Source organism: Camelus ferus, chromosome 6, assembly GCF_009834535.1.
Source record: "Camelus ferus isolate YT-003-E chromosome 6, BCGSAC_Cfer_1.0, whole genome shotgun sequence".
Classification (NCBI taxonomy): Eukaryota; Metazoa; Chordata; class Mammalia; order Artiodactyla; family Camelidae; genus Camelus; species Camelus ferus.
In genome coordinates this window covers 83,063,971-83,085,352 of record NC_045701.1, presented here as the reverse complement: position 1 = coordinate 83,085,352, position 21,382 = coordinate 83,063,971, and the positions used below count along the sequence as shown (strand labels likewise).

Genomic DNA, 21,382 nt, shown 5'->3' with positions numbered 1-21,382 from the left:
CTGGATGGTAGAGTTTTTATTTTAAATAAAGACATTCCATTTTCCAGGACATGATTTATATAAGAAAACATATAATGTCCTGTTGAACATAGGCCAAATACATTCCCAGACGCTTTGTTACCCAAACCTTTTGAGGGATTTCTTTATAGATGTTTTTGGCAGAAGTGGTGATTCTAGAGGAAACATAAGAAATACCAGATGCAGTTTTCTGAATTGCCATAAATAGTTAAAAATTATTTGTGATGATATAAACATCTGGGTATATTAGAAAGTGTCAAAATTTTAGTTCAGAAAAAAGCTTATGCCAATTAGGTGAATAATTAAGCCCTTTTCAACTTAATGGTTATATTTTTAAATATGTGTTTTATGAATTCTTCTAAGGAGAAATAAATTATGTAGAGATGAGAATGTTTTGACTTAATGTGTTTTGTGTATTTTCCCTCATATGGATGAGTAATTCATAATGTAAATCGTTTATTCTTTTTGTCCTGTATTCTGTTCTCAGTCTTCCTTCCCAAGGAAAAAAATCATTCTTTCTTTTTTTAAAAGAAATATAATTATTTTTTATTTTTATTAATTATAAAAATTAATTAAAAAATATAATTCTGCTGTGTGCCAAGCACTAAAATAGGCACTAGAAATATAGAGATGGACAAAGTTCCACCTTCAGGAGGTGTATAGTCAAGCAGGAAGGGAGGAAGACCACATGTAGTCACATGCATGCAACAGATTATTTCAGAAGGAAGCAGCAGTCTATTCCACTTCATGATGGCGGTACGAGGGGTGGGGAGTAGAAAAGGCTGGTGAAGGGTATATTTGCCTCACTTGAATGGTGAATAGGTATAACTAAGCCGGCAGGTGGATGGGGAAGAACATTCCAGACAGAGGGAGGAATTTATATGAAAGTATGTGCCATAATTTGGCAGAAGATATGGTGGACTAATTGTGTGTGCGCACACGCGCTCAAGCATGCGCAGATGTGCGGTATTGATGTGTCTGTCAAGACTGCTGAGAAGGCAGAGGTGGAAGTGAGCTGCTCTGTTAAGAAATGAAACTACAAGTATGGATCACAAACACAAATTGTAAACTGGGGTCCAAATTATAATATAAAAGAGCAAATGGGATTAAGTAGAGACTGTAGTGAATTGGAGAGCTTCTTATGCGGGGCAGCGAATTCTCAGCTTCACTCAACTGTTGCCATGCTGGAATGTGGGTCCAATGTTGCCAAACATTCAGATCTTTCAAGAGACACCAAAAATGTAGACTCTTAGTGTGAAATATTCCGATTTTTAAATGTGACACCTAATTTAAGTTTTTCTAAAAACCCTGTGTGGGCTGAACAAAACATTTCTTTGGGCCAGATTTAGTCCTTGCTGATTTGCAACAGCAAGCTTTTAGAAATGGGTTGAGGTTTAGTCTGCAGCCTAGAAAACCATTTGTCATTACTGTATATTACTACATACGGATATATAGGGATGATGATATTCAGTAAGTGGCAAAATCATTATAATGACCTTACTGTTCACCAGTGCTAATGTGGTCCTTTCATTTGGGATATGGCAAGTCTGTGTGAACCTTTAAAAATTAAATATATAACTTGACTCACAGCGTTCAGTCTTTTAAAAAAACTTTGTTTTGATATTTTGATATGGAAGGTGCATTAAAATGATCTGAATTCATATTAAAGGATTGAAGGAGAAGGGTGGAGAAGGAAAATAAATTTGATCTGGTTACATTAAGAATATTTACATAAAATCTCATTCAAATGCACATAGTAACTCTAATTTAACAGTACAAGTAATCCAGTAGGCTTCAACATTGCTATTTCAGTTTAATTGCTGATTCTAATCTAAGTGAAATTCAAATGAATGAGGTTATATTGTATTAATAAAATTCTTTTCTGTGAGTTCATTGCTAGGAAGTGGAGTTTCAAACATTACTTTTCCACTCAGCAATTACTAATTATAATTACAGAACAATAAAACATTGACCATGTACTCTAGACCTTAAAATTCTGTTGAAGTGATTGAAAGGAATTGAAATAAAAGACAAAACAGCTACTAATATGTTCTAACTTCAAATTAAATAAATACAAGGTGTCTTTAAAAATATTTGGTGTTATAGTGAAAGTGATCTTGTATACTTTGAAATTCTGTAATAAAAAGACCATCTATTTTCTAGCTTTTGCTTTGATTATATTTAATGAGGCTTAATTTCCTTATATTTGATTCAATATATCAGGTTTAAATTTATTTTTTACATAGCCAGTCCTAGTAAGACACTGGACCCAGTTTATTTACTGACATATCTATGAATAAAATCATATTTCTAACAGTCTTTTTTTCCTTCTATTGACTTCTTTGCCTTAGTTTGTAAAGATGACAAGGCAAAATGGAGGAAATATTGTCAATGTTAATGTTAACCAAAGTGATACATATTATTGATGTTGGTTAGAGCTAGGTTGAAAGATGATATTTTAAGAAATCAAATGAATAAGTACTAATGCTTTATATAGCACTTTATGGTTTAGAAAAGTCACATGTAATCACTTAGTAGATTCTCTCAAAATCCTTGAAGATAAGCATGCTCATTTTACAAAGTAGGCAACGATGTCTGGCGCCAGTGACAGGACCATGATTCATATCCGGATCTTGCAACAGGACCATAATTCACATGTAGGTCTTCTGAGTCTCTAGTCCTGCTCCAACCACCTTCCTTTTCTCAGTCAGGTGACTGTTAAATAAACTTGAGTCTTGTCCAAAGGAGCTTAGTCATGAAATAGCCAATGACTTTGTAAAGAGTGTGACTTAATTTTATGATGTGCTCTGAAGTCAGTGTTACAGTGCAGTGTTACTAATCGCAAATAAAATGTAAAATTACGATGTGCTGATTTCTTGTAGTCACTTTCATTTTATGTTTAGTTTTGATTTTAAATCAAGTGATGAAGACTATGTCACCCTCTTTAGGTATTATAGAGAAGAAACTCTGATATGGTTTTAGGGTGTCATATATTCAGAGTAACTCTTCTAAACTAGACCAATCTCAGTTGTTTTATTGCTCGACTTTAGAGTGTACCCCCCGTCCTTTCCCCCTCCTCCAACTTCCAAAGACTTATTTTGGCATGTTTTTAGGTTATTTCACAGGGATATTGTATTTGGCTAAAACTCATTTTTGAATAACTGTATTTTGCCTGCCCATATAAATACAATTCTGATTTCAAATTGTGGTTTGAATTAGTGTTCAATTTTTGTGGAGAAATATTCCGAAGCTTTGATAGGAGGAGAACAGAGGTGCCTGGGGAAAAAGAGAAGTCTATAGGGACCTTTGAAGTCAGTACTTGACTTTCTTTTCTTTTCCAAACCTTTGCTACTTTCCTGTCTTTCCTAAATACCATCCTTCCAACCTCTTCCCCCAAATTCTGAGGTTTTATTCCCTAGACTCAGATATCAGAATCCATGTAAACTGTTACTTGAATTTGAAACAGCCCTCTGCATGCCTGCAAAGATATGCAGATCGTCAGTTCTCTTTCACATTAGCTCAGGACTAACTTGTATTCTGATGAGTTTCAGACATTCTTGCCCTGTTATTTTGGCCTTAAGAATGTTTTGATCATACCTTTCAGAACAGAAAGATTTTAATAAAAATTATACCAATGTTAATGAATTTTAATCAAAAAGTATTTTCTACTTGAATTTTGTTAAGACTTTTTTTAATCATTTTTAATAAAGCAAAGTTTAAATTTTTCTAATTTATTTTACTGGAATTATTTTTATCGGAATCAGCTCTACGAATTTTATCTGAGATGTCTATTTATCATTCAGTTTTACCTTTCTTTTCTTTTTTTAATAAGAGACCGTATAGTGTAGTGGTTATATCCTAGTTATGCTCCAGAGCAGTCTTGTCCAATAAAAATATAATCCAAGCCACATGTATAATTTAAAATTTTTTAGTAGCCACATTTAAAAAGTAAAACGATACAGGTGAATTTAATTTTAATAATATATAACACAGTATATTTAGAATATTATTTTGACATGTAGTCAATATAAAAATCATTAATTTTAAAGAAAGTAGATAGGAGAAGGGAAACTCAGAGAAAAGGAAGGTGTAGGTATGGTAAGTTTGGCCTCTCCTCTGCTACCGTTCTGTAGCCTTGGGGAGAAGTGGAGGAGTATGAAAGAGAAGACTGTGCCCATCCTTACTCTGGCTCTTACCTTAGTTCATTTGGGCTGGTTAATTCAGAACATCAACAAGAGTTAACTTACTTGCTGTTCTTCCTCTGAATATTTGAGAGTTCTATAATTTCTACTTAATTTAGAATATAGTACTAGAAAAGCTCTGATTGGCACCATGGTTTATAGTATATATGTGCCCATTAAGAATTTAAAATGTCTTTTACTGACTCAGACTTTAATAATAGTCTTGTTCTGTCTGTCTGTCTGTCTCTCTTTGTCTGTCTGTCTCTCTTAATGTCCAAGCTTAAATTCCTCACTGGAAAGACAGGAAAGGAAACATTTGTAGTAGATTTTCCAAACACAAACCTTGCTTTTTATAATATGGTTATGACAACCATCTCTGTTTTGGTGAAAGTTAGTCTATTACATTTTGCAGTTTAGGTTTTTGCAGTTTGGAAAAACCACAAGCCATTACAAACAGTTGAACTGGACATTTTGTATATGCATTTAGTAATGTAAATCAGAATTTTAAGCATTGTACACGACAGAGTGAAAACATAAAGCAGATGGACCTGACCTAATCTGTAAGGTTTCAGAGAAAACTTTGAGGAAGGTATCTGGGAACTGAGATGTGAAGGGTGAAGAGGAGTTAATAGGCAGTGCCGATGGAAAAGAGCTTTCCAGGCAGAAGGAAAAACATTTGCAGAAGTCTTACAGTGGGAATTGAGAGTCCAGAAACAAACCATACATTTATGGTCAATTGGTTTTCAACAAAGATTTCAAATGAACAGTTTTTTCAACACATGATGCTGGGACAACTGGATATCCACATACACAAGAACAAAATTGGACCCCTACCTCACACCATGCACAAAAAGTAACTCAAAGTGGATCATAGACCTACATTTTAGAGTTAAAACTAAAACTCATAGAAGAAAACATAGGGATAAATCTTTGTGATGTTGAGTTAAGCAATGACTTCTCGGATATGACAATAAAAGCAAGCAACAAAAGAAAAAGTAAATTGGACTTCATCAAAATTAGAAACTTCTGTGCTTCAAAGGATACTGTCAAGGAGGTGAAATGACAATCCACAGAGTGGGAGAAAATATTTGCAAGTCATCTATTGGGTAAAGAGACTTGTATCCTGCTACTACTAGGAAAATACTACATAACTCAAAGAGTAGGTTTGTGGCAAGAGGTCAGAGTCTAGTGTTTGGATGTGTTTCTTGATTTGAAAAGTAGAGCTCTGCTGCACAGCTTTCTCCTCTTCATTTCTTTCAGAATGAAACTTGTAATCTAGGTTGATGTTAATATCTCCTTGGGCTCATACTATGCATTTCTGAGGTAACAGATGTAAACTTCATGGATTTGCTGAGAGTTCCTTATTCTAGGAATTGATGGCCCCGTGGCATGGTTGAATTTATGAACAGAGTCTCTCTCCTGTTGTAATTCTAGACTTGATTTTAATACTGTTCAAATTCCAGTGATTTTGCCAAGATTTTACAGATTTTGCTTCCTTTTTAAATAAATAAGAATTTAAAAGTAAAATAGTCCAAACATCTTTCTGAATCAGTCATAAGCTGTAGTATCTTGTGTAGTATGTTGGAACCAGTGATATGAATTTTTTTTGCAGTTTATTTACCCCAGAATATTTTGCCCTAACAGCTGCATCCTGAGCCATGGTCTTAGTTGTGTTAGCTGCTCTTCTTAGTCAGCTCAACAAAAAAGAGTCCAGCCAGGAAAATGGAAAAAGGAAAATCTAAAATTGTCCTATCCATTTTTTTCCATTACAGAATGACTCTGGAAACATTTCATGCAAGGAAGCAGTGGTGAAAATCTCTTATTTGCTATAAAGTTACTGAAGAGAATGAAAACTTTTGGTTTTTAAATTTTCTATTAAAAAACTGATTATTTTATTCAGGGTAAACAGTGTGAATTAATGCATACTCTGACTTCTAGGTAATTTCTATACCAGAGAGCCTGGTTCCCTAAACCAAAGAAGAGATGGGTATAATTGAATATTCCTAATTAGAATAAGTGCATTTATCAGAATTCACAGTAAACATGTCATAAATCTCATTATTGTTATATATTCATCCAGGCTATCTTAATCAGTTAATGACTATCTTAATTCACATATTTTAAAACAGATGAGCTCCGACAAGAAATGCTGGATGATGTACAAAAGAAACTGATGAACTTAGTGAACAGCACAGAAGGAAAAGTGGACAAGTATGCTCTGCCTTGTAGCTTTTATGTATTTTATAAGGATTACTTTTATGGTAACATGTACATGTTTATATGTGATTAAGTTTTTAAAAAACCTTTTCTTTTTCTTATATAATGATGAGCTGTAGGTGGTTTTATTGAGGGGTCAGTAGAATAACTTGTCTTCTCTTGGTTTTTAAATAGATCTTTCCCAGCTCAAATTCTCTTTCTAAGAACCACGTAGAAGAGTTTAAAAAACATCACCACAATATGAAGTACTTAGAAAATACAAAGTTTATTCTTACCATTCTTTTTTGCTCTCTTTACTGTCCTTAAATAAACATATCTTCTTGCTCAGATGTATTAGGTCTGAAACCTGGGTATCTATGTATTAATATCATCAACATTTTAAAGGTTTAGATATTAGCAAATTTTTAACAAATGTGAATGAATGGAGAAATAAAAGCATGACCATTAAGTGCAAGAACCATCATCACCGTTTAAGGTGGGGAGGAAAAAATCTGCAGTGTAGACATCAACCCAGACAGGCGCTGAGAATTACTGATTGAGATATCGCCTTGATTATTCAGTTGAAGAAAGTGGGTGGCTGATGAGTGATATTTTTAAAGGTCACATTTTGAGTTGTTTGCAATATTCTTGATTAAACTTATCAAGATTTTTTAAAGCTACTTTAAAATATTGTTTATTATTTTTAATAATGAAGTATTGTTTAAGCATATGTGGTGTTTACTGTTTGGGCACACTAAATATTGAGATAGTTGTTGAGTTACTTTGAGCTGTTATGCCTTCTTTTTCTTAGAGTCCTAATGAGAAACCTCTTCATTGGACACTTCCACACACCAAAAAATCAGCGTCATGAAGTGTTACGATTAATGGGAAGCATCCTAGGTATCAAAAAGGAGGAAATGGAGCAGGTAACCAAACAGTGAATGTCATTCTGAATACATTTATAACTAAAATACTGGCATCATATAAGATTGTTTTCTTTTACTATATAACTTTTCCTGAATACAGTTTTCTCAACAGTGTAGAAGTGGAGTCATTTTATACTACAAAGAAGAGGTAGATTTGTGCAATTTGTATAATACTAGTTTAAATGTTTTGTAACTTGTAAGCCAGTGCTCATATCAGAATGCTGAACTTAATTTTGAGACACGACAACCCTCAGCTCTATTGGAGGTAGTGCTCGGGATGACATTTCAGTATGTTTGTAGCTTCTGTCAGTAGGAAATGTTCGCTAGGAACTGAACTTGAAAAGCATGGTTTGCTGTCATCTGAAATCTTGTAAAAATGGTTCTTTTTCCTTTTCTTGTATTGATAATATTTTTCTGTTTTAAAATAATCTTTCAGTTGCTTAAAGAAGATCAGGGTGGTGTTACCAGGTGGATGACTGGGTGGCTTGGAGGAGGATCAAAAAGTGTCCCCAATACACCTTTGAGACCAAATCAGCAATCTCTGCTTAATAGTGTAAGAGTTGATTTATTAACATTTTAAAGGTTTAGATAAAGATAAAACTGTTAAAGATGAAACTATTTTAAACTGGATGGCATAAAATTTAATTTAAAGGAAAAGTCTACACTACATTATTTTAATCGGATAATATTACTGGTGAGCTTTTCTCTACTCATTGATTGGGTGTTACTTTAGAGAAATATGACTGTTTAATACTTGTTTTCTGTCAGTATAATTTTTCATGTCTGTGTAAAGAGTTACTGAAATGATTTAAGACTTGATGTCTTAAGTGTCTTGATGGCGAGAAATCTAAGTGTTATCAGATGGCTAATTCTGATTATGAGGTTTGTAATGAGTGTTGTCATCAAAGATTATTAAATTGTTAAAGTTTCTAATTGATACTTAAGTAACTAAAAGTGTTATCACTTTTAATTGTTCATAAAGCTTATTTATAAAGAACCAATTCAAATGGCATAGCATGGCTAGTTTTTAATATTTAATTAGAATAGCTGGTTTGTTTTCTTGGTTGTAGTGAATATTATTTTAATATCTGGCTAATATATCCAAAATATTTTTTCTTAGTCTTTTTCAGAACTCTTTGTTAAATTTCTGGAAACGGAATCTCATCCATCTATTCCACCACCCAAGCTTTCTGTTCATGATATGCAGCCTCTAGATTCGCCAGGAAGGAGAAGACTAGATACAAGTGGACCAGAAAGTTTTAAAGGTAAACTCAGATACTTATTTTTTTTCACAATTTAAAAAATCGAACACTTAATTTATGATTATGTTTTATAGTGATATTAACTAAATTTTGAGTGTTTTTAAAAATGTGGAATGACTAATTCCAGAATTCCACTAAGACAGTAGGTTTTGGCTCCATATAGTCTTGTAGCAATCTGATGTTTAATTAGCTTAGATTAATTTAAACAATATGAAATATTTTCCCTTTGTTTATTGGAATAATTATTCTCTCTCTGCATAAGCCACCTTGAATTATTCTTCTTGAAAGAATAATTTCCTTTCTCACTAATGGTGCTTTTTGCTAATCAGAGTTAGAATTGTAGTTTATAGTTAAAGGTTTTTTTTCCCCTGTGAAAATCTTAAGTATTACACTCAATTACCAAGGTTGGTATGTTAATAATAATTATTGAAAAAAATAATACTTACTTTAAAAATTGTAAGAGTAGTTTAGTAAACTGGCTTGGACATCCAGGGCCATCGTGAAGTGTTCTTATATGTTGAAAGGTCTGCCTGGAAGCAAATGGTTTGGTGGTTCTATAATATGTAGACGTAGTTTTCTATCCTGCTAGATTGTAAGGATCTTATTTGTTCTATTCATATCCCTTATATTGGCATGCGGTAAAAGTTCTTGAGTTGAAATTGAAGTATAATCCATTTTAGTACAGACTAACATCTTGCTAGTTGGGCTGTAAAGGTTTCTATTATATACTCTCAAGTTTATATCACATACCAAATACTTAAATTTGGAAAAATATTAAATAATTTATATTCTAAATTTTAAGAACTTCCTTAGTCCTTATTTGGATGAGTATTTCTCTGTTTTCTTGAACTTTTATAGAAAGAGAAAGTGGTAATATCTGTTTAGCTGAAAGACTTGGCTGCTAAATTTATTTATTTATTTATCTATTTATTTATTTATTTTTAATGTATTTCAAGTAATATTTCTTTATTTTTTAACTTTTTATTGAGTTATAGTCATTTTACAATGTTGTGTCAAATTTCAGTGTAGAGCACAGTTTTTCAGTTATACATGAGCATACATTCATTGTCACATTTTTTTTTCACTGTGAGCTACCACAAGATCTTGTATACATTTTCCTGTGTTATACAGTGTAGTCTTGTTTATCTGTTCTACATTTTGAAATCCTAGTCTGTCCCTTCCCACCCCCTGCCCCCTTGGTAACCACAAGTTTGTATTCTATGTCTATGAGTCTGTTTCTGCTTTGTATTTCTGTTTTGTTTTAGATTCCACATATGAGCTATCTCATATGGTATTTTTCTTTCTCTTTCTGGCTTACTTCACTTAGAATGACATTCTCCAGGAACATCCATGTTGCTGCAAATGGCATGATGTTGTCAGTTTTTATGACTGAATAGTATTCCATTGTATAAATATACCACATCTTCTTTATCAGCCATCTGTCGATAGACATTTAGGCTGTTTCCATGTCTTGGCTGTTGTAAATAGTGCTGCTATGAACATTGGGGTGCAGGTGTCTTTTTGAAGTAGGGTTCCTTCTGGATATATACCCAGGAGCGGGATTCCTGGGTCATATGGTAAGTCTATTCCTAGTCTTTTGAGGAATCTCCATACTGTTTTCCACAGTGGCTGCACCAAACTGCATTCCCATCAGCTGTGTAGGAGGGTTCCCTTTACTCCACATTGACTGCTAAATTTAGTCTTAGAAACATCTTAACTTTAATGTGTGTAGACTATACTATAAACACTTTTTTCTTGTTACACTGAGTTTTAGCATCTTGAAACAGATTCCAAAATTTATTATGGCAGGGTCTCCCCGCTTTTCCCCTCCTTCCTCCATCTCCATCCCTTCGCCTTCTTCCCTCTTCTCTTCTTTCCTACCCACCCCCCACTGCAGTTAACAGGTCATGTGCCAAGCTTGATTTATGCTGATCAGAGACAAAAGCCAGAGCTTACTAAGTAGCACCAGGAGCTCTTTCAGGGTTTGGAAAGTTGTCATTCATAGGAAAGCACAGCTAGGGCACCCAGGGTGCACAATGATAAATATATTTGATGAATTTGTCTCAGTGCTTCCTTTGTTTTAAAGACCTCTTTTATTTGAGTTTTCCACTTGAAGTGGGTGCCTTTGAGGTGTTGCTTGTCTCTTATCAATGAAATTGTTAGAGGTCTTATGTAATAAAGCAGAGTTATATCCATTAAAGCATTAGGGCATAGCCAAACACCTGTTTCAATAAAAGCTAATTGTTCAGCCTGATTTTATAGAGAAATAATCTAATCAAGAATGGTTTTCAAACATTTGAATGTCTAAAAGATGATCAGGTTATGTAAGGCATAAATTGTTTTTCTGTTGGTAAATTCATATCACGTCTAATTGTTATTATTGTAATATGGGTGCCATGTGTTTTCATGGCCATTATCATCATTTGGGCAGAACAGGTCAAGTCCTCTCACCTTCCAGGTGGTTAGATAGAGCTTGCCTGGTAACATAGAAAACACCTTTGAAAAAGCTGTTGTTACACTGAGTGATGTTTGTCACTTGTATAACTGGAATTTGCGTGTAAAACAGCAATACTCGTGTGTTTGATAAAGTATTAGCTCTGCACACACAAACTCCTCCCCCCTTTCCTCTCCCATTCCTCCCTCTTACTGCCTTGTCCTCTTTGCCTTCTGTGTCTCATAAACACTGCTTACCAGAGCCAGAACCGAGCAACATGTGAATTAAATTTTTTGGGGGCCAAATCTGGGAACCTAAAACACATGTACAGCATTGACTAAATAACATATGGGAGACTCAATAATTCATGTTTTGTCATGTAGAGACAGTGGAATCCAGGTCTGGTAGAAGAACAGATGTGAACCCGTTCCTGGCTCCCCGCTCTGCGGCCGTGCCTCTTATCAACCCAGCTGGACTTGGACCTGGCGGGCCTGGGCATCTTCTTCTGAAGCCCATTTCAGACGTACTGCCCACATTTACACCTTTGCCAGTGTTACCTGACAACAGCGCTGGAGCTGTGTTAAAAGACATTTTAAAGCAATAGATGATTCTCAAGCCAGAGATGACTTACATAGCACTTTAAAAAGGAACCCTGAACACTATGTGTATGTACTTTATCACAAAGTGGCCTTTTGGAAAAAGTCATGTATTTGTTTGCAGTTGTACTTTCTCTCACTTTAATAAAAATATTCTTAATGCTTTTAGAAATTGCAGGTGTCACAGGAGGAAGTGTGTGCTATATTATCTACTCTTCTTTCCTGTCTGATCTGACCTAATTTAAGCTAGAAACATTCTATCTTTTAATATTAATTTACAAAAATAAGAAAAATAAAAAGATGAAAATACTGGTAGCTATATATATATCAGCTCTTTATTTTCTTTTTAAGCTCATTTTTCAAGCTCATTTAAGCTAGAGATGTGTTTTATCCTTTAAAGATAATCAACAGATTTACAAAAAAGTAAAAGGAAAGAAGAAAATAGTAGCAGTGGCTTACCTGCGTAGTGCAAAAAATTGATCTAAAGCATGTATAGTCATCTTTAGAGGACTTGGTATAGACAGGCCAAGAACAGGGGTGTCCCTGGGAGGTCACAGGTGTCCTGAGATGGGATGTGTGTGTATTTGGTTCTGTGCTGTTTCATCACGTGTAGATTCGTGTGGCCACCATAGTACAGAGACAGAGCAGTCTCGTCGGGGAGCCCTCGTGCTTCACCGTCATGGTCACCTCCCTCTGGCGACCACTCACTGCGTGCCTCCTCTATAATTATGACCATTCAAGAGTGCCATTCAATGGAATCATAAGTATGTAATCTTTTGTGATTGGCTTTTCTCAGTATAATTCCCTTGAGATCCTTCTAAGTTGCTCAGTGTATCGGTAGCTTGTTCCTTTTTACTCTTCAGTACATACTGTGAATATATGATTTAGTTTTAAGAGCTAAGGTATCTCTTTAAAGATACCATCTTAAAACTAAATGTTTCCACACACCTACACACAACTTTCATCTAAGTGTTAAATTGTACATCTGCATTTCCATAACTATAATTAGCCATATCACTAGACACGACCCCTCCTGCCTCTGAGGTGTTGAAATGAGAGGTACAGCCATGCAGGAATTGTCCGTTTTCACCCCCATGGTCGCTGAGGCTGGTGAAGTGATTTCAGTAATCACTTCAGCAACACCAGCACCAGGTGTTTGAAACTTAACGGTCACGGGATATTTCTTTAATTTTTTATAATCCCCTCAGAAAAATCCTAACTTGGAATTTATTTCAGGATGTTCATGTTTGTATTAGTTGTTGAAGTTGTACATTTCAAGACATTTCTTGCAAATTTTGTAAATTTCGATATGCCTTTAAAATAGAAACATCTGTATAATAAGGAAAGATGACAATGATACTAATCCAAATATGTAAATAGGCCTGGCTCTGGCCACAGCTGAATTTGGTTATTTGTAAATTTTGCTGTGACTAACTATATACTTAGTACTGTATTTAGAGGATTGAAAGTCTTTATGTGTTGATGGATAAAACTTGTTTTTCCGAAAAATCTAGTAACTGAGACATTGCTGCTTCAGAACATCACCTGTCTCCTTAGCTAATTTATTTATATTGCCATCCTTTACTTAGTATACTTTAAAGGAAGACATCATACAAGTTCTATATTAGAACTGTCAAACTGCCTCCCATCTGTTTTGCCCATTATTATTTCTCTATGAAGTTATTACTCTTAGATTTTATAAGATCCCTTCAAAGATACTTTTACTGACCATCCTAAATTATTTGCTGCTTGCCATTGAAGATTCATTTCAGTGTGGAGCATCTGAAATAAAATTTTCTAATTAAAAAAAAAGACACATGATCCTTCATTTTGAAGAACTATAGATGCAAAAAGATGTCCTCTTTTAATCTGAAAAGGAGATGCATGGTGTGGGTATTTAAGTAGCATGTCATATTTTAAATGCCTTTTATGACATTTTAGGTTTTTCCCTCCCTGCTCAAAATTGTCCCTCCCCCACCCTATAGTTTAACATAAGTTTGAAAGCTGTTATGGGTGGATTGCACGTTGAAACATCCCAACACGACCTTCCACAGCTGCTATTTTTAAAAAGTATGTGACCTTGTCCTAACGCTGTGGTACCTAATGTTTCAATTGTATCATCATTGAAACTATAGCTCACTGGTCTGCATACTAAGTGTTTGTTGATCTAAACCAGACGGAACTCATCTACTTTTCTAAAACTAAGTGTGTCAGAGATGAACCATCTGCTCAAGGCATCTTCTTGGTAACCATGCAGTGATGAAGCATAATTTTTAATGTTAGCAGTAGGACATTGCTAACAGTCATTTTACTGCAATATTTTCACTACAGTAATTCTACTGTTTACTTCTCTATAAACTTACTAAAATTTGTGGTTGAATGTTGCCATTGCTGCCAGTTTTTCACAACATTCCTAATGGCTTTCAACTGTTATGCTGTAGTAGAAAAATTCATTGTCTTTGGATTTGATTTTGGTATAATCCTGTATCTCATAGTTGCTTGAGTTTTAGTTCCTGCCATTATTGAGTTAAGAGAAAAAACAAAAACAAAACTCAACAACAAAAACATGGGGAGAAAGGAATGACTTTCTTAAAACCAGCCAATTAAGATAGTAAATATCCCCCCAAATAAAGCCTCCAGTTTATTTTAACCTTGTAATGGATAATTGAAAGGGGGAAAAAGTCCAAATACTTTTCTAATCAGTAGATAGAACATGTCTTCAGGGGGAAGAGAGTAATAATTATTGATAAAATGCTGTTCTGTGTCAGACCTAAATCATTTGAATTTGATTTTTAAAGCTAATGATATTTTTCACATATCAAATAATTTAAAACATCTTCCATCAACAAAATTTTATCTTTAATTTTGTAAATATCAAGTAAGTATAACATTCATTTTATATATTCCTATGGAAAAAGTAATGGTACTTTTAGTGCTCTGGCATTTGTGATTATTTGCCATTCTTTACTTTTTAACTTATTAAGGTTTCTCTACTTAAAACTGATAAGTTGTCTTTTGATTTTTAGAGAAATACCTTGTGGGAAATTTACAGCTCAACCTTAGTATTGAGTTGTGTTTTATAGAGCAAAGTCGACGCATTTCTGAGTTTCTCAGGAGTGCTGCAAGACAGAAAAATACTCCAAATAAAAATGATATATGTAAGTTGGCAATGTCTTCATCCACAATAAAAAAAAACTTTTTTAGCAAACAGCTGCTGACTTTTTCTTTAGAAGGGGGAGAAATGACTTACACATGTTGTTTATAGCAGCAGTTGATGAACTACTGAAGCTAATATCTTCAAGTGTTCACCGGATGTCTGCTGTTAGTATACTGTGCGAGCCTTGGAAATGTTAAGTATGAACAGTTTAATGGACGCTCAAGATTGTGTATGGAAGGATCTGACGGGTTTTAGCCAGCCCTTTTTTTTCCCCTTTCAGAGGTGACAGTATATACATTGTTGGACTCTTGGTCTTTCTGCAAAATAATCAGTTACATACTCATTTTTCTTAAATGGGGAACTTGAATATTTTAACTGTTCATGTTGTATTGGAAGGAACATGGGGTTTAAAGTTGAGAGATGAATTGGAGTACAGATTTTGACCCTTTCTGTGTGATCTTTAACAAAACTGCTTTGACTTTGGGACTGATCTTTCTTGTCTCTGAAATAACAACCATCTACTAAACTTACGGGGGCTGTAAGGATCAAAAGACCCATTTATTACATTTATTAAATGAATAAATGTACCACTTGTGGAAATGCTTTACAAAGTCTGTAGTTCTATACAGATGTTAGAAGTTACGATAATTACTGCCAAGAAGTGGGTAAGAATGGCAGGGGTGGGAGTGTTACTGAAACCAAGTTTTGCTTCAAGAAGGTCAGGAGAGGTCAAAAGCCTGAAGTGCTGCTACTCTGATGAGATCAGTTTTAAGGAGAAAACATTGGCTTAAGAACTGGACCAGCAAATTGTTGGCTTTGACTTAGAGAAGTGTTGGTGGAGGTGAGGAGGGAATAGCTTAATAGAGTGCATGCTTAGCATGCATGAGGTCCTGGGTTCAACCCCTAGTACCTCCACTAAAAATAATGATAAATAAGCCTAATTACCTGCTCCGTCCCCAAAAAAGAAGAAACAAAATAGTGTTGGTGGCATTATGGGAGCAAATGCCACGTTAAGTAGGTTGAGTAGGTGTTGAGCAGGTGTTGGTAGTGTTTGTAGGCAACTCTTCTGAGAAATCAAATCGTGAAGGAGAAAGAGGATACTAACAGGAAAGGAAGGTGGGGTCGAGGGAGAGTTGTTCTAAGCTGGGAGACTTAAGCATGTGTGAATGCTGTGGGAAGGACATGTTTAGATGGGGAGGCTGAAGAGCGGAGAGAGAAGAGTTCTTGAGAAGGGGGAGCTGATAGAATCCAGACACAGATGCAGGGATTGGAAGGACCCCTACTGGGACCTTCCATTGATGGAAGAGGGGTCGCTGCAGAGAGCAGGTGCATCTTGGTGGAGAGAAATTGGGAATTTTCTTCTGTGATGTTGGCAAGGAGATTTATCTACCACAAATGAGGGAGGTGGGGGGCTGAGGCTTGAATGATACAGTCAAATGTGAGAGACAGAACGCAAGTCCAGATTACTAGAGCAGTGCTCGTAGGCATGTGCCAAGTGCTTGAGGGCCTGGACTTGGGCCTGGCAGACAGATGGGAGGAGGGGGAGTGGTTGTTAAGCACATCAAAGGAAGTAACATTTGAGCACTATAGAAGGAAGTAAGCTAGCAAATTAAATGTCAGCTAAAAGTCAAACAGTTCTTGCCCTAACCAATTCTAGGGGAATACAAATTATTAACCTGAACCTCGTTTTCCTGTCCTTGGGATTTAGGTCATGTGAATAGATGGTATATCTGAGTGTTTTATAGCATGTTGTTATTATAATTTAATATATCCAGTAAACTATTAATCCATTATAATTACAACAATATTTGTTTTGGAGATAAAGAACAATTCAAGAATGTTAATAAAAGGATGACTTAAGGCAAATATTTGAACCCTTAGTTGGTTTTCTGCCTTGGCTATTACTATGTATCAGTCTCTTAGCTCTTCTTGGGTTAAGAAATTAATAATTTGCACTATAACAATACTTCGACTGGTAATTTTCAGCTGTGACTTTTTTTGCAAGCGTATTCTCCTTTTCACCTCCAACAGCCTTAGACTTCAGTGAACTGTTTGACCCTCACAAATTAAATCTCAGTGATTGAAAATATTTGTCAACTTGATGTCACTAAGAGTTTGGTAAAGTTGTTTCCTAAATATAGTTGGACTGTTAAACATGGAGGATACATTATTGTATTTTATAAAATATAAGGTATTTTAGGTGTTGAAGGACATTGTATTGTAAGAACTTTTCCTCCCATAATGGTGACTCAATCCCGAGCCCTTCTGGACCCATAGAAAGTGGGTGTGTATTCAAAATGCATCCAAATGCCTAAAGGGCAAAGTCCACCCCAGATGGTCAAGGGAACCATGATTTCATTTAAAGAAAAGAAATGGAAAGAAAGCCATATAAATTCACTCAGATTTCCTACGCAGTCCCTTCCATTTAGGTGTATTTAAAGAACCATGGTGTTATCTGGGAGTTAGCAGGTTAATCCTCTGTAGAAGGAATTTTCAGTCATGCTCCCTGAATAAAAAGGGGATGGTGGTGATAAAGTTACAAGTTGTAGACTAATGAGGTAATTTTTTTATTTTTGAAAACTTATATGGAATGTGGAGTCTTTGAAAATTTTTGGAATCATTTCAAAGTCATCACTCCAAGGCATTTGCCAGGCCTCATGCAAACTTACTATGACAAAGGCGTTCAAAACATGTTGTTCCCTCCAGGACTGCACTTGCAAGCTGTAGCTGCTGCGTTGAAAAATATTGATGATGGTAAAAAATCAATTCTCCACAGACTTGCTACTTGAGAAATGAATACTTCCATTTTTTAAAAGTCTTTTCACTTTGATTTTTTTCCCTTCAGGCATGAGTTTTACTTGCTGAAAAGTAACTGTCCCCCTGCTGTCATCCTTTAATGTGTGTGTGTGTGAAATATCTTAAACATTTAAGAATAGACAATAAGGATGTTAGGACGGACATCTGGTTATAGTGACGTGAAGAGGTCAGCCAGTACTCCCTGCAAAAGACAAAAACAACCACGTTGGGACTCTGGTAATTGACCAGAGGCTGACAAGAAATTGAAAGTCATAGATTTTTGAAAAGCTGCTAGAGCTTTGGGTAAGAACCATGGACATCTGTATCCTTCCCTTCCTGCCTGGGGCTCCTCCACCCCCGAGCCTCCCAGTTTTTCCAGCACCAAGTTATCATGAAAACCAGTAGCATTGTGGCCTGAGGGGTGGCCTCAAGGATGGAGGGGGTGGAGGCTGCAACAAACCATGACTTGGTCACTTATCAGTGGTGACCAGGAAGGAAACCTGGCGAAAACCCAGGGTCACTAGCCTGAGGTCGCCACGCCAGACAGGGCAAGGGGCCCACCCACAGAGATTGGGTGGGGAGACCTTAGAACTCAGACAGCCACGGAGAGGCCCTGGTAATGGGAAACTGAGACAGCCCATGTCAGACTGGCCTTCGAGTGCTTCTCAATCCACACACGGATGCACTGACGCAGATGGGAGGAGCGATGGCTTGAGGAGTTTAACCAGCACAGCCTCTGCTGGCCACCAAGCCGTGCCTCCAGGAAGCTTGAGGAAATCAGATAAAAATAAGATAAGAACATCGTAGCTCCTGAGCTCCCCTGTGGGGAGGCGGATGCCTCAGGTTAAGTCCAGCCAAGTTGTTATTTATTTTTACTTTTATTTAAAAAAATTTTTTTTTAATTTTTTTTTTTTTTGGCAGGGGAAGGTAATTAAGTTTACTTATTTATTTTTGGAGGCGATGCCAAGGATTGAACCCAGAACCTCGTGCATGCTAAGCATGTGCTCTACCGCTTGAGCTACACCCTCCCCGACCCAGTCAAGTTTTTAAAGATCAGAAAAATGTATCACAATCAATAGTTGCTACAAATAGAATCTAACTTGTCCAGATCTCAACCCCCAGTGATGAGTAAAGCAAAGAAGAAAGTGTGACCCATACTCAGGGGAAAAGCGGTCAAGAGAAGCCGCCGTGGGCCTCAGGGTTGGATGTGGCCCCTCGAAACTTCGAAGCAGCGATTACAAAAGCAAAAACTAAAGGAGAGTCCGTTCAAATGATACATAATAAGTACTTGCATGCTTAGTACCCAGCGTTATCAAATCTAAACATTATGCCGTATTTTCCAAAGAATTTTCTAAACTTTTTATTAATGAAAATTTCGAACATAGACACCAAAGGACAGCAGCTCAGCGAACTTACATACCCACTGGCAGCTTCAACGGTTGTCAACTCAGGACCGATTTTCTACTCTTGTTTCATCTTGTGCCCACTCACTTCCCTTTTTTAGTTTGAAAGCATTTTCACACAGCATGTCTTACAACTGTAATAAATGAGGAGCCAACCTTGTTCCTTTTTGTAGGACAACAGAGATGATCTAATAATGAATGCCTCTCCTGTCCTTGAACTCTCCAGGAGTGCTGCTGAAATCTGACATCCCACCTGACACCTAGAGAAGCTTACCGTCTCTCCTACTCCTGTTTGCTGTTGGAAGCCCATTCTCTTGTGCAGCAGGATGACATATGATAGCTGTACATATTTTTACATTGTTACTGGCAGAATTAAAAGTCGACAGCATACTGTTGTTCTCTCTGATTTTTGAAGGGGTTGATTTTCAATTCAAGAATCTGGGAGCCACTTATTTTGTGTGGATTGTAAATAGGAAGTGAGAAAATTTGAACATCATACTATTGTAAAGTTATATTAAAAATATTAAGTTTGCCCCAAACCTCAATCCACTAAGTGTCAGGAAACAGACAAAAAAGAAACAGAGATGGTAAATTAGAAGAATGCTAGTAGCTGCTTTCTTTTTTAATTATTATTATTTATTTTATTTTATTTTATTTTATTTTATTTTATTTTTTAATTTTATTTTATTTTAGTAGATGTTTTCTTGAGGGCTCTGGGGCTCCATGGCAAAGAGTATGTTTGCTCAAAATCTGTTCATAGTCGAGATCCCATATTTCACGCTTGGTTTTATGTTAAAACCACAGTCAGTTAAAACAATTCATAAGTAAAGCCCAGGTGTTTTCATGATTTGCTGAATTTCCTGAGAATTCCAAGTATGTGCAAAAACTCCTGGCATCCTCGAACCAGTGGGTTACATGACAGTACAGGTAGAGACCACACGTAGTAGAGAAAGACATCTTGGAGCAGAAGTTCAAAAACCTGGGTTCCAATCCTTGCTCTGCCTCTAATTGGGATCTTGAGTAAATTCATCTCTCTGGGCCTTAGTTTTCACATTTGTAAAATTCAGGGGTCAAATAAACGATTTATAAGAGTCAGGACTCGGTGCTCTCCTCCAGGCAATGTCCTTTTTTAACATTCCCAAGGCTGGTGGGGGCACATCCTATGCCCTCCCTTGGCTTATGTGCACCTACTTTCTCTATTGACCAATCAGTGCCTCGTGGTACAGAGAGAGAGAGAGCGAGGGACCTCACCTTTGTTGAGAGCCTACTGTGCCTTGGCACCTGCTAGGTGCTTTATGAATACTACCTACTTACTACTGATATATTTTTGCTCCCACTTTATAGCTGAAAACCTGAAGCTCAGCAAGGTTAAAAACTTGCTTAGGGTCCTGTCTTTGTCAGGCTTCTCCAGAGAAACCAGTATTTTTAAAGGTCACTATAGGTTTAACTTAGCATGACAGCGAGGACAAGAAACCATGCAGAGTGGGATTAAATCATCTAAATACATAAAAGTGCAAAATGTTGGTGTTTCCAAAAATGTAATAAACAAGATTAAAAGGCAAACTGAGGAAAAAGCTTGCAGCAGAAATGGCAATGGAGAAACATCTTCACCATGGAAATAAAGACGGGAGAAGAAAGTAGAGAAATAGTTGACGCTTCGAAGGGCTTCTAACGGAGGTTGCTGCTTGTCTTCTGACATCCAGCCTCCTGCTGTCACAGTAAGAGAACTCCAGATTTTTGGGCAAGTAGGTTCATAATGTCTCAGAACACAGACTACATCTCCCAATGCCCCTTGCAGCTAGATGTGGCCATCAATTTCTTTCCTGCTTCCTGAAATGTGGGAGTGATTGTGGTGTGCCATTTTGGACGATGGAGAGGAAGGTCAACACCCTAGAGGCTGCCAAGCAAAAACATGACAGGAGCCTGAAGCTCTGGTACCCTAAGGATGGAGCTGCCACACTAGCAAGCCCTGGGCCACCAACCTACAGAGTGTGGTGGGAGAACATGTGTCATTTCATCATCAAACATAATTGTTGAGCTATTTCTGTTAAAAAAAAAGAAACCACAAACCACCATCCTTCAAAACCTCAAACCAAAAACCACCACTGGGGTGGAATCATTTTAATATTTTTATTAGTTGACTGGGAAACAACTAATTACTTTGCCTTGGTGCCTGATAAGGCAGGAGAAGAAATGGGTTGGGGGAAATACCCTGTAAGGTGTTGGACGTTTGGTCTGCAGAGCAAGAGAGAAGTCAGGGATGGTGAGAGGTTTGTATTTGAGTGTCATCTGCGTAATGCTGACGTTTTTGGGAACTGTGTCCCGTAATGGCTTTGGGACCAGTGACTATTCCCAGGACAAGAGGGTAGTGAGGAAGAGTAGAGAGCCTGGATCTAAGTTTGGGGTACTCTGG

General features: G+C 36.4%; 1 protein-coding gene across 4 annotated transcripts in view; it reads left to right on the top strand.

Moving 5' to 3' along the window:
* The window catches only part of TRIP11 (thyroid hormone receptor interactor 11), a 66,550-nt gene extending 47,204 nt beyond the window's left edge, over nt 1–19,346 (top strand). For 3 of the 4 annotated variants that reach the window (XM_014558798.2, XM_006184193.3, XM_014558799.2), the window contains 5 exons: nt 6,329–6,410; nt 7,207–7,321; nt 7,758–7,874; nt 8,442–8,586; nt 11,401–14,821. In XM_014558798.2, coding sequence (XP_014414284.1) covers nt 6,329–6,410; nt 7,207–7,321; nt 7,758–7,874; nt 8,442–8,586; nt 11,401–11,621 — 680 coding nt within the window. In that variant the 3' untranslated portion in view covers nt 11,622–14,821. Of the gene's footprint in view, nt 1–6,328; nt 6,411–7,206; nt 7,322–7,757; nt 7,875–8,441; nt 8,587–11,400; nt 14,822–19,195 lie in introns of those variants that run through there. The other variant, XM_032482537.1, reaches the window with a different exon arrangement.
* Nucleotides 19,347–21,382: the final 2,036 nt, after the last annotated feature.